This window comes from Larus michahellis, chromosome Z (assembly GCF_964199755.1).
Source record: "Larus michahellis chromosome Z, bLarMic1.1, whole genome shotgun sequence".
Lineage (NCBI taxonomy): Eukaryota > Metazoa > Chordata > Aves > Charadriiformes > Laridae > Larus > Larus michahellis.
This window is the reverse complement of record NC_133930.1, coordinates 6,655,241-6,667,914: the sequence shown is the minus strand read 5'-3', so window position 1 is coordinate 6,667,914 and position 12,674 is coordinate 6,655,241. Positions and strand designations below refer to the sequence as shown.

General features: G+C 39.3%; 1 protein-coding gene across 5 annotated transcripts in view; it reads left to right on the top strand.

Annotated features, from left to right (window-relative positions):
• Positions 1 to 11,650, top strand: part of PIK3C3 (phosphatidylinositol 3-kinase catalytic subunit type 3) — a 74,523-nt gene extending 62,873 nt beyond the window's left edge. For 4 of the 5 annotated variants that reach the window (XM_074569255.1, XM_074569253.1, XM_074569256.1 and 1 more), the window contains 2 exons: positions 4,820 to 4,945; positions 10,876 to 11,650. In XM_074569255.1, coding sequence (XP_074425356.1) covers positions 4,820 to 4,945; positions 10,876 to 10,890 — 141 coding nt within the window. In that variant the 3' untranslated portion in view covers positions 10,891 to 11,650. Of the gene's footprint in view, positions 1 to 3,822; positions 4,033 to 4,819; positions 4,946 to 10,875 lie in introns of those variants that run through there. The other variant, XM_074569254.1, reaches the window with a different exon arrangement.
• The last annotated feature ends 1,024 nt before the right edge of the window (positions 11,651 to 12,674 follow it).

Sequence of the window (12,674 nt, the reverse complement as noted above, 5' to 3'; positions counted from 1 at the left end):
CAAGGATAACTATGACCTCTACTGTACAGTAGGTTGAACTTAAGGATGAAAAAAACGCCCCAACAATCCATACAGATCCACTCTTTGGTGAGAGGGAACGGACAGCCTTGTGGTTAAGGGGCAAAAAGGGTAAGTGAAAAGTCTTGGAACTTTGCGATGAAGTGCACTTACCTGCACTAGCACTATTCCCAACAGGGATTGTGTACGATCTCTCAACCCTAAGCCTGTCATGCTTCCAAAAATAGAGAAGGGAAAACTTGGACATTTGTTCAACTAAATGAAGACTCAGGTCTGCCATTATCTCAGACCTTTAACTGCAATTTTTAAGATGATAATTAGGGTTTTCTCAAGTATTTCATGTCCTCTTTATTGCTATCCTCATTTTTATACTGTACACAGCTCTGTGGGCCTGACTGGGAGTTTTCCATGAAATCGACTTCATACAGCTTGTTTGATACCATTTTCAAGACAATAGTCTTTTTAGTTCTCCTTGAAGACACTTCAAGCAAAAATGAAGTGTGACTTTACTAGCAATTAACACTGCCGATTATTCTGCTAGATGTTATGCTTTCACTCTCAGTTAACTTGATAACTTCCCTTTTTCTAGTGAAATGTCACATCAAATGTAAATATATTTAAAGTTTACAGGTTTTGAAATTTCCAATCTTAAAAATAGGCATTTTTTGGTGGGTGGTTGTTGTTTGTTTTGTTATTTTGTTTTGTTTTTTTTTTTTTATGGTATCTATCAGTGTTTTCTATGAAATAGTTTAATTTCTACAGCAGTGTTATCTCTCATAGTGTTCTACTTCCCTATAAGAGCATTTGTGGTGTGGGACTTGCTTTGCTTACCCTAGAATTTAAGATGTGGGATTCTAGTTGGTGTTTGCTCTGATCAGGCTGTGTCCTCATAGGACCCTGGGGTTTTTTGCAATAGGCGAAGTGACCACGTGATTTTGGGTTGAGGTGTAATTTTAGATGGGATAATCATGGTGCAAAGTAGTATTTCTTGGTGGGTTTACTGTAAAAAAAATTATATAAAACTTTTTTTTTTCACTTTTTTGGCTTATTGCTGTGCCAAGTTCCCATCCTGTGTGTGACTCTGCAGCAAGTGATGATAAGCCTTTTTTGTGTTATCATCATTACTTCAGCTTCAAGTAATTTATACTTAAATGATTCTCCCCTCACCACCACCACCCTATTATTTTCTTCTGAACTGTCCTTTGTAATTTGTGGCCTCTCCTCCTTTTAATTTTTATTTTCTTTGTCTTTTGCAAAAGCAAATCTCTATCATGATAACTGACAGTAGCTTTCTTACAGCACACTTCAAATTTAAATGAAGTATAAAAAAATTTCTAGTAATGCAGATTTCATATAACTGTGCAATCCTGTTCTTTTGCTCTTTTATTTCTAAACTATCCACTACGCAGGGGGATAGGAAGTGGTCAACTTGAAACTTTAAAGTTGAATGTCAGTATCTTCATGGACTCTAGTTCTTTATCCAGCCTTTTAATCCTTAAACGTTCAAATTCTGCTATTGACACCTGATGTTTAAAATCAATGTGTGTATACAGTATGGGGTTTAAAACTGTCCTTTCTGGAAACAAAGCAAAAGTTTACTAGATTCATCAAGTATGTTTCTTTTTTCTTTGACAAATACTAATGCCTAAACTAAAACATGTCAGTGAGAACTCTAAGTAAATAATTCAGGTGGGACGTTTTTGATGCCTTCAAGTTGGCTATTCTTAAGTGTATAGAATGACATAATTGCATAACTCATCAGAACATGACCTCCCCATTTACTTTTTCCGCCATGCAAAAATCTCTTCCTAATTGTGCCTCCTCGGTGAGAAAGTGTTGGCTTTCAGAACGCATGGTTTACTTTGGGACTCAGAGATTTCAAATAAGAATTACTATGGGTTTTGTTGCGAGAACCATAAGTCAATGTATATTAATCTTGTGGCTACTGTTGCACTTCAAGAGGTAATTTGTCATCTTGCCATCTTTATTCTCAGCTAGATTGTGACAGTTTTAATTGCAGTGCTGAAAAACTTTCATGCAAAGATCTAGTACTAGGCAGCATTTGATCCTGCTGTTAATTTCAAACTGATTTTAAGGTCTATCTGTGGGTAAATTTCTTGCTACATATATCATTGTGCCAGTCTGTTCCTGCGGAAAGTTGGAAGTGGGTTTAAATAGTCATTAATTCCATAGAATGAAGCTGCATCTTAACATCAGTAACTGCAAGACTTTCTGAGAAGTTCTTCTATGAATAAATTAGAAGATCACTGAAGTGCTTGATTACTAGAGTTGTGTAAAAGACTGTTACAGTGATTTTCTTTTTTTGAAACTAGAGTTACCAATTTTGCTGAACTCTCATTACATCACCTTTTCTATGAGCCTGAAAATAGATCTGATAGAAGTCTGTTCTCTAATCTGGGGGAGGTATTTGAGCTTGTGCATAATTGCGAGCATGAGAATAGTCCATTAAATTCAGTTGGATTCTACTGTGTGCTTCATTGGCTGTCAAACTTCTCATAACTCTGTGGAAGATAATAAACTTCTTCCTATCATGTTTGTTATGAAGATAAAAGTTCTATAATATTAGCCTGAAATATGTTCTAAATCTGTCCCTGGTACCTGTTCCCTTGAGATTGTGAACTTCTTCAGTTTATTCTATTCTTTCACATTGATCAAATTTCTTTTTGAGGGGAAGTTGAGGAAAAACTCAATTTATGCTTACTTCAAACGTATCAGCAGCAGAGTTCTAGTATATTTTGAGTGAAGCAGCGTTATCTTTCTGTACTTGGGAAGCTAACTTATGCTTTTTATTGTAGCGCTGAAGGGTACTATTCTGGAATGCATTACCTTTGAAAGGAATGCAGAGCAATACTAAATGGAAATCTCAGAATATTTGCTGCCATAAAAAGGGTGGTTGCATATGCAATACCCTTGATGCATAAAGTGAATGCAAAATGGGAAGAGAAGGTAGTATCATCTCACAAGTACGACCTTATTAAGAAAGTTGTTGAAATAACTTGGCTTGCGTTTTTGTCAATGCTTAAAAAAGTGAATGCATGGAAAATGTTGATTGACTTGATTCTGTCTTACAGGCACTTTCTTTAGTCATATCCAGGAGAGGGTTAAGAAGCAGATAAAGTCATTTGATATTTACCTACATGACAGAGATTTCTGATGGGCAGTTCTTGAATGTAAAATGTTTTAATAAGCTCAACTATTTCAGATGGAAATTAGACAAATTCAGATAGGAAATAAGCCACAACTGTTAAATAAGGCAATTAATCATTGAAACAATTGACCTAGGATGTGAAGCATTCTGTGAGTTTGCTAGGAAATTTTCATACTGTGATGGGCACTACTTTGCAAAGTGACTAGTAGTTTTAAATTTTGGGGGTAGGATTGATTAGAGAACTCTGGGATCTTAGACTCCTTAATTCTGAGAGATCATGGACTCCCTAGGAGGTCTTAAACAGCATACATAATTTTCCAAATGGAGAACCCAAAGTTAGCACTGTTATTCAAAAAAAGTGATGATTTTTTTTTTCAGAAACTGAACACTTGCCATTACTATATGCAGACCTTGTTGCACAGCCAGCACTTCAGAAAACTTCGAAAATGATGTTTTGATATCTGTAGGACTTCTTCAGTTCCATGTATCAGATTATTTGAACTCATCCAAAACGCTTGTTCATGCATCTGCCTCTCATAAATGTTATGAAGGATAAGGCAGGTCTGCAAAACTTGGCTCCTATAAAGCAAAATCTTTTTCTTTTTTCTTTTTTCTTTTTTTTTTTTTCCATAAAGATCTGCCTAAGCTCTTACCAGTTCTGTGTACAGAGGTTTTTGAGTATTACCAAAGGAATGTCTGTGGTAACAATGCTTGTGAGATGTTGCCATCTGGAGCAGTCCTGAACAATTGCCATGGAATTAGTTGGAATTCGCAGAAAGGCATCCACTGCACCTTTGTAAATATTCATGGATCGAGGCTTTGCCAAGGCTGAAGTAGGAAAGTATAGATGTTGTTGCTGTGTTCTTAATTACGGTGCTTTCATACACAAATTGCAAGTACTAAGCAAAATGTGCTATTGGTACAATTAAAGTACATTGCTGATAGAAGAAAAAAACAATGTAAGGGGTAGCAGTGTCTCCAGCCAACTGTTCATGGATGGTGGATATAATCAAAGTTCATTAAATTCTCACCTGCCATATAAAGGTCAGTTTTGACAGGGTTGGTTTGGTCACTCCTTCCTCTGATTCTGCATTCTTTACTTAATTGCCGTGCAGTTTCTGAAAGACAACGTTACCTGAAAATAAGGAAGTGTTACATACTTTCAAAAATAGTTAGGATCATCCAGACTCTTCCAATTTTGCCTTTAAAATGCAAAGTTGTGTGTTTGTTTGTTTGTTTGTTTTTTTCCTCAAGTGGCATTTCATTCTTGCTCAGTGATTATTTTCTCTTTTTCTCACAGTATTTTAATTCTGTCTAAACTCTTTATGTCCAGGTACTTCTCTTGACTTTCTGGCTTCGAGCTTTGAAATTACTAGTTGCGGGGGGGGGTGAGATGTAGGGGGCTGTTTCTAGCTTATTTAAATACTCATTTTTACAAAACAGTTGAAAATAGGCATTTTCTGTGACGTTGTAAATCTCCAATAATCTGCTGTAACTTAGAAGAAAAAGAGAGATTCTCTACTAAACTTCCATAACTGAAATCATTATGTCTCCTACTGTATACTTCAGAGAGAATACTGGATGTTGTAACTGTTGAATTGAATTAATTTGTCATCTCTGTCCCCATTCCAGGTGCAGGACAAGTTTCGTTTGGACCTGTCTGATGAAGAAGCTGTACATTATATGCAGAGTCTAATTGATGAAAGTGTCCACGCCCTCTTTGCAGCTGTGGTGGAGCAGATACACAAGTTTGCACAGGTGAGATATTTTCTCAGTTGATGGTGTCAGTGAATGCCGAGTAAGGTGAGAGGTTGCAAGTGGTACATTCAAGACTTAACTTCATTGTTTATGATGGTTTAGTTCATTTTCCAAGTATTTAAAGGTGCGTTCTTGCTGCTGGGACTGGAGAGCAAGCTCTTAGTGGTCCTAAAAGATTCTTTGAAGCACCTTAGCAAACATGCTAAGTGGGATGTAACCGGTTGTATTCCCAGAGATAAGAACTGCAAATTCGAAAGCTGGAGTTCTGAGGGAAGGATCCAGAACATCCTTAACTTTCATTCCCAAAGTAAATGAGCAAAGGTGAACTTCCTCCATTTCTTACCTTTCCTAGACTTCCTTAACTCTGCGTTACAGCTGGTGACTTTGATCATTAACAGGCACAGCAGCTTGCACAGAAGGGGCCATGAGCTCTGCTCATAATAATATTTACATCCTCTGCAATGATGACACGGTACCACAGAACACGCTCCCCTGCAGCTACGTGGGCAGCTGTCCCCTGTGTCAGGGGCCTCAACACAGATGGAGATCCTGAGAGACAATGCAGTTTTTCAGATTTGGGGCTGTAGGGGATGGCTACTGTCTCTTGCTGGGGCAGTAGGAACTGGGCTCCATGCTTGCAGGAGGTGTGCAGTGATGGAATGTCTACATTGCCAAGTAAAGGAGCTGTGGGAGGAGGTCAGCAAACTGCACAGTATTAGGGCTGACAAGAAAGGGATTGACCAGATATTCTGCAAGACCGTGGAGACAGAAGAGCCTGAACCTCCAGCAACACTGAAACAGGAGCAAGAATGTGTTGTCCTCATCAAGTTAGGAAATAGAGCTCGCAGGGTGGTGATGGCTAGAACCTTGTGATTTCTGATTTTAGGAGGAATGGCTTCTGCTCTACCTGCAGGTCTGCACCTGCAGAATAGATGGGAAGTAGTCAGCATGGATTTACAAAAGGGAAATCATACCTGACCAGCCTGGTAGCTGCTTAAGATAAAATGGTTAGCTCAGTGGGCTGTGGGAGAGCTGTAGGTGTTCTTTATCTTGACTTTTGCAAGGCGTTGGCATTGTCTTCCATCATATCCTAATAAACAAACTGGAGCAATATAGGTTGAAGAGTTGAACGCTGACATGGACTGGGAACTGGCTGATGTGCTGGGATTAGAAGGTTGTAATTAGTGGCACAAACTCCATCTGCAGGCCAGTCACTAGTGGTGTGCTCCAAGAGTTAATACTGAGGCCAAAATTGTTTAACATCTTCATTAATGACCTGGATTATGGGGTGAAGTGCACCCACAGCAAGTTTGCAGACAATGCGAAACTAGGAGTAGCTGATACACCAGAAGTGTCTGCTACCATTCACAGAGACCTTGATAGGCTGGAGAAATGACCACATAGGAACCTCACGAAGTTCACCAAAAGGAAGTACCAAGTACTGCATCTGGTGCAGACTAACCCCTTGCACAAGCACGGGCAAGGGGGGCAGGTGATGAGGTGGGAAGCAGCTTTTCAGAGAAGCCATGAAGGTTCTCGTGGACAAGTTGCACATGATGCGGAGCACTAGTAGTGGTCAACAGCTCAGTGTCTGGATTGAGATCAGTGACAAGTGGTGGCCCTCAGGGGCCTGTACTGGGGACCAGTATTGTTCAGTATCTTCATCAATGACATAAACAGTGGGATTGAGTGCACCCTTGGTGAGTTTGCGGATGACCCCAAGCTCAGTGGTGCGGTTGACACACCTGAGGGATGGGATGCCATCCAGAGGGACATGGACAGGCTTGAATAGTGGGCCTGTGTGAACTTCATGAGGTTCAGCAAGGCCAAGTGCAGCATCCTGCACCTGGGTCAGGGCAATCCCCCCTATCAATAGAGACTGGGGGATGAAGGGGTTGAGAGCAGCTTTGCTGAGAACTCGGGGGTATTGGTGGGTAACAAACTGTGCGCTTGCAGCCCAGAAAGCCAACCGCATCCTGGGCCACTTCAAAAGAAGCATGGCCAGCATGTCGAGGGAGGTGATTCTGCCCTTCTACTCCTGCTCTGGTGTTTAACCACACTTATGTGTGCTGTCTTACTACAAGCCACAGCAGGACAATAAAATGTTTAATTCTCATGGTGAATAAAACTGTATTCACAAAAGCATTTCTTCTTTGCATTTACCATTTTTTTTCCTTGAAGCCATCTGTCATTTTTAGTTTGTGTTTATCAGGAATTTACGACATTACACTGTTTGCTTAAGTATTAGAATCATGACAAGAAACGGAATTGAGAGGAAAAATAAATCTCATCTGAAAAACTAGTCATTATCCCAGGGTTTTTTTTTATTGATTCGTTCTTCATAAGACTCATCAAATTCTGATAGAAACTGAGAACTATTTTTATGGCTATCCATTTTGCTCAAGGTCTTTCAACTAATCTGTTGTTTCCTGCAAACTTAATTTTTATATTGAAGAATTGCACTGTAGTGTAGGGTGAGCATCAAAAATGTCATTCCCATCTGCATATCTGTTTAATAAAGGTGTTCTTTTATGTGATGTGAAAAGGAGTGTAATTATATGAAAATGTTGCAAAATTTGTTGTCATTCGTTATGGATTACTTTGATCGTAGGATGGAGGACAGTAATTTCATAAGACAGAGTGAAAAATGCCTAGGATCTGCCTTGAGGTTCAAAAAAAAAATAAAAAAGCCATTACAAAGATTCAAGATTAAAATTTTAAGTGCATCTAATATGTGTGTAGACCTTTCTTTTAATCACATACTGACAGTCACTTTTTTAAAGACACGTCTTTTTACTTCATTGGTTTTAGGTGACTGCCAGACTCTCCCAGATAATTGTTATTGCATTTGTGAAGCTGTATTAGTAAGTCAGAGTTTACAGGTTTGATTTAGGTGACCTTTTCTTTTTCCATTCAGACGTGTTCTTGCTTGACCTTTCTTCGGCGCTTACAACTGCTTTTAAAATCACAGGACAGATTTGCTCAGAATATTTAAAAGTACCCAAGAATTTGAACCCCAGGCTTCTAGCTCCCAGGAATGGTGTTCTAAGCAAAGGCTGATGTATATATACAGCAGCAGGCGATGACTGCATCTTCCATTTATATTTTGGGATTTAAAAAACAAGACCACAGTCTGTTTGTATTGTACTTTTGAGTACCAAATAAGCAGATGTGACAGCCACTAATGCAGGCCTGATCCAGTTGTCTCATTTGGGGTGTTTTTGCCCCTCCAGCTGGCTGATGCTGGGTCCCAGCACGGAGACTTTTAGGCTGTTTTTCCTGAGGCCTCGAACACTCCTCATATGCTGCTGCAGAGTTTGCTACCTTTTGTGTTTTTAGCTTTCCTTTCTGCTTCAGATGTCTAAAATGAAGACAATAATGGTTTGCTTTAAGTGCTTAAGGCATCTTTTGGCTCCATGTGATGTTGGATTCTGCTGCTAGGTTTGCTGTTCAGATTATTGCCTCTGTTCATGTTCTTTGAGTAATTACACTGGCAGACTTCCCCCTGCAAGAATATTGGATGCTTGTAAGTGTGAGGAAGATACAAAAAGAATAGTCACAAATGAATCAGCAGTTGACAAGTCTTAAGAATCTAAGGTCTATTTATATTTTTTTTAAAACTTACAAAAGATCCATCAAAATTAAATATAATTAATATCTATTCTCTTTATATTAGAAGTGAGGTATGACACTTTTTAGTGATATTTAGGACTTCATTAGTCAAAATCATTATCTTTTCTTTTTGTCTGATGCAGTCTTAAGAATTTTCTGCCAGAGGCTTCACAGAGTCTGTAAATCTTTGAACAACTGAGCAATTAATGCGTCATTGAATTTTCTGTAAAGGGGTCATCTTGCACAATGGCCAGTTGAAGCTTTCAATTTGTTCATGTATAATGCTGCATTGAATTGCCAGTGGCCTTGCTCTTAATAGTAATATAAGTTGCCTAAAAAAAAAAAGGCAAAAAAAAACCTACAAAAAAAACCCCAAAACAAAACACAAAAGAACCAACTATTATGACACATGCTTAAACAGCATGTTTTTGTGGTTTATGGATAGATACATATTTTCTTACTGCCTCCAAAATAGGCCTACAAGGAATCTATTCTGTCTACTGCAGCAGTTAAAAGCCTTTAATAAAGTTTGTTATTATAGTAACTGTTGTGTATCAGCATTCTGTATGTCACTCTGTAGTAAGTCAAGCTCTTGGATAAAGCCATCTAGGTATTTTGGCATCAGCTTGGTATTATTCTTTTGTAACAATATTTTAAATTGAGTTCAGTTCAAGCTCTGTTTCTAATGCATCTTTAATCTGTTACCAGTTTTTTTACGGACCTTTTTATGTAGTACTTATTTCCGTCACAGAATCATTTAGGTTGGAAAGACCCTTGGGATCATCGAGTCCAACCATCAACCCCACTCTACAACGTTCTCCCTTACACCATATCCCTTAACACCACATCTAAACGAGTCTTAAACACATCCAGGGATGGTGACTCCACCACCTCCTTGAGCAGCCTGTTCAGTGTCTGACCACTCTTTCTGTGAAGGATTTTTTCCTAATGTCCAGCCTAAACCTACCCTGCTGCAGCTTGAACCCATTCCCTCTTGTTCTATCACTAATTACCTGTGAGAAGAGACCAGCACCAACCTCTCTACAGTGTCCTTTCAAGTAGTTGTAGAGAGTGATGAGGTCTCCCCTCAGCCTCCTCTTCCTCAAACTAAACAGTCCCAGCTCCTTCAGTCGCTCCTCATCAGATTTATTCTCCAGGCCCTTCACCAGCTTCATTGCCCTCCTCTGCACTCGCTCCAGCACCTCGAGATCTCTCTCGTATTGAGGTGCCCAGAACTGGACACAATACTGAAGGTGTGGCCTCACCAGTGCTGAGTACAGGGGGACAATCACCTCTCTCCTTCTGCTGGTCACACTATTTCTAATACAAGCCAGGATGGCATTGGCTTTCTTGGTCACCTGGGCACACTGCTCGCTCATGTTCAGCCGCGTGTCAATTAGAACCCCCAGGTCCTTTTCTGCCAGGCAGCTCTCCAGCCACACTGCCCCAAGCCTGTAGCGATGCATGGGGTTGTTGTGGCCCAAGTGCAGGACCCGGCACTTGGCCTTGTTGAAGCTCATTCCATTAGTGTTGGCCCATTGATCCAATCTATCCAATGGTTATCCTTAATGGATATCAAAAAACTGTTGTCTCAAAAGTAAGTAAATTTAACATTTAGAATAAGTTAATGGTGTTGTACAGTGGTGCTCAAGAGGAGAAAACATGCATACTAATTTTAGTTGATACTAATGAAGACTGGATAGCCATTTCTCCCTGGAGAGTCATTTTCATTTCAGCAGCAGTATTTATTTCTGCAGAGGAAGGAAACAATCTCCAGTTGAAGTGACTGATTTTCACATTTTATTTCCCTTGTAAATTTACAAGTCAAGTCAGTTGCATTCTGAGCTCCTGTTAAGCAGTGATTAAAAAAAGTGAAAGCTTAGGAGAATGAGGAGTGTCTCGCCTAAAACATAGCTATACAGTTTGGTGTTACTCTCTGTTTAGGAACAAACTCAAATTAAGCCGTAAATGTTAAGTGGCTTTAGGATACCCAGTGCTGCTGCATCCCAAAATGCAGCTTTGGTTCCTTTCCCTCAGGACAGGGCTTCTGTTTTCCTCCTCTTCAGTGCCAAAATAAAATAAGGGACATCTACCATCAAGATTGCGTAAACTGGATGAAACCATTTGTCAAAAGGCAGATAGATTTGGTTTCCAAGCTGTCTGTTTTCCTGAAGAATTGTGAAAATTGCCTGCCTTTAGGCATTTCACCATGCTTTTAAACATAGAGTTCAATTTACGCATAACTTCTGTTCTTTGACAGTAAATGAGGTTGAATAAATGCTGAGCTATGTGGATTTTTTTGGTTTCTTCTCTTTTAGTATTGGAGAAAATAAGCCGCCTGTCTACCTGTGGTGGAAACAAGCAAATGCTCAAGAGAGAGACTTTCTCAAGCCTTTGTGGACTTCACCAAACAATTTTGGGATGCAAAAGCTGCAGGCAAAATAGCACAGCGAACTGAGAACTTCGGAGGCGGAGAAGCTTTTTGAGTCTCGGTTCTCTGAAGGTTTGGAAGCAACCTTTTTCTTTTCTTTTCTTTTCTTTTTAAAGAAAAATGGTTGTTTATACCATCCTTCAGGCTCAGGTACTGTGGCATTTCTTTCCAGTGAAAATATTTGAGTCTCAAAGGTTGAAGTAAGCAACTTCTTCCTAAGCCAAAGATAACTGGAAGAGGCTGGACTTGATGGTAAATTCTTGTACCTGTTAATATATTTTCTTATTTATAACCAGAAATCATTGCTGTACTGAACATGGTTCTCCTCCATGGAGAAAAACCACAATACTATGGCAATCTCCTCTCTTCCCTTCCAAGCGGCTTTATTCCTTGAGTAAGTTTTAAATGTAATCCGTATTATCCTGTTTTCCCCACCTTTGGCAATGTTATTCTTTGTAAAGGACAATCATTTCTTCCCTGCTTACAAAAGTGTTTTTAAGTGCTGATAAGTTAGGCAGCTGTAGGCAGCCAATTAAATGATCGCTAAAATGCTCAGCAACTGTCACGCACAGTGAGCGGTTCAGTATTTCACACTTTAACTCTGAATGTTTTCTGTACTGTGATTATATATTCTTAACTCTAATAAACTCTTTGTTGTTGCAGTCTTGAGGTGTTCTCTCTCTTTAATCTTACCTGCTGAGACATGGCATACTAGAGGATTATGTTCATAACTCTTGGCTTTTCGCAAGGATTTTCACTCCTCAGTTCGCTTGGTGCAGGAATAAGGCCACTCATAAAATGACTGTTGTGCCACATGTTGAGTTCAGAAAGAATCTGTTTTGAATGATCAACAATGTAATTAGCTCTTCATAAATGTGTGGATCTCTTCAGAGGGTGCACTTGTACTCCTGTATTTTTTTTTTAATAATAATCTAAGTCAGGAAGAAAACCCTCCCAATTATAAAGATAAGAAGGACTGATTTGAATCTGAATCTGACCGATACTCGTGAGTCAATATTGCTTTGTGTTTCTTTTGCCAGCAAACACCAGAAGAATTTTGAAGGAAAATCCACCAGGGCTATGATGGGCACTGAGCTGTTCCAGCATATTACCGAAGTGTGCTAGTTAAGCACAACATTGGTTCAGCCCCTTTCTTTCCCTATATGTGCAACTTGAAGGAACTGTGTTGCCCTAGTTACCTAGTGCTTGTGTTAGCTGGCAAAACATAATGCCACAGAGGAGCCACAGTAGTATCTCTTATTTGTAGTTGACTCTTTGGAGAAGTAGTAATTACCATTTTCTTGTGGGTTTTTTTTGGTTTTGCTTCATCTGGCAGAAATACGTATTTCTCTTCTGCTGCCATTTCCCATTAACTCATTATACATACAGTACTTCACGGTATTTTCCAAGGATATTTTTGAGAGCATGGATTTCTCAGACATTCAGAGAAAATTCTACCCCCAAAAAATTGTCTTTTTAAATTTATTTTGAAGGGGCATCCTATATAGTCACATAACTTGTTGATATGTATGATGTAGCCACGCTTCATTTGACTGTGTTCTTGACTCCTGATCTCCAGCGCTTCCCACTGTATATATTCTAGGATTTTTGCACCAGTTTTTTTGAAGAAAAATTCCTCTTCCCATTGCCCGAGACTAATTATGAAGAATATGGGCATGAGCTGCT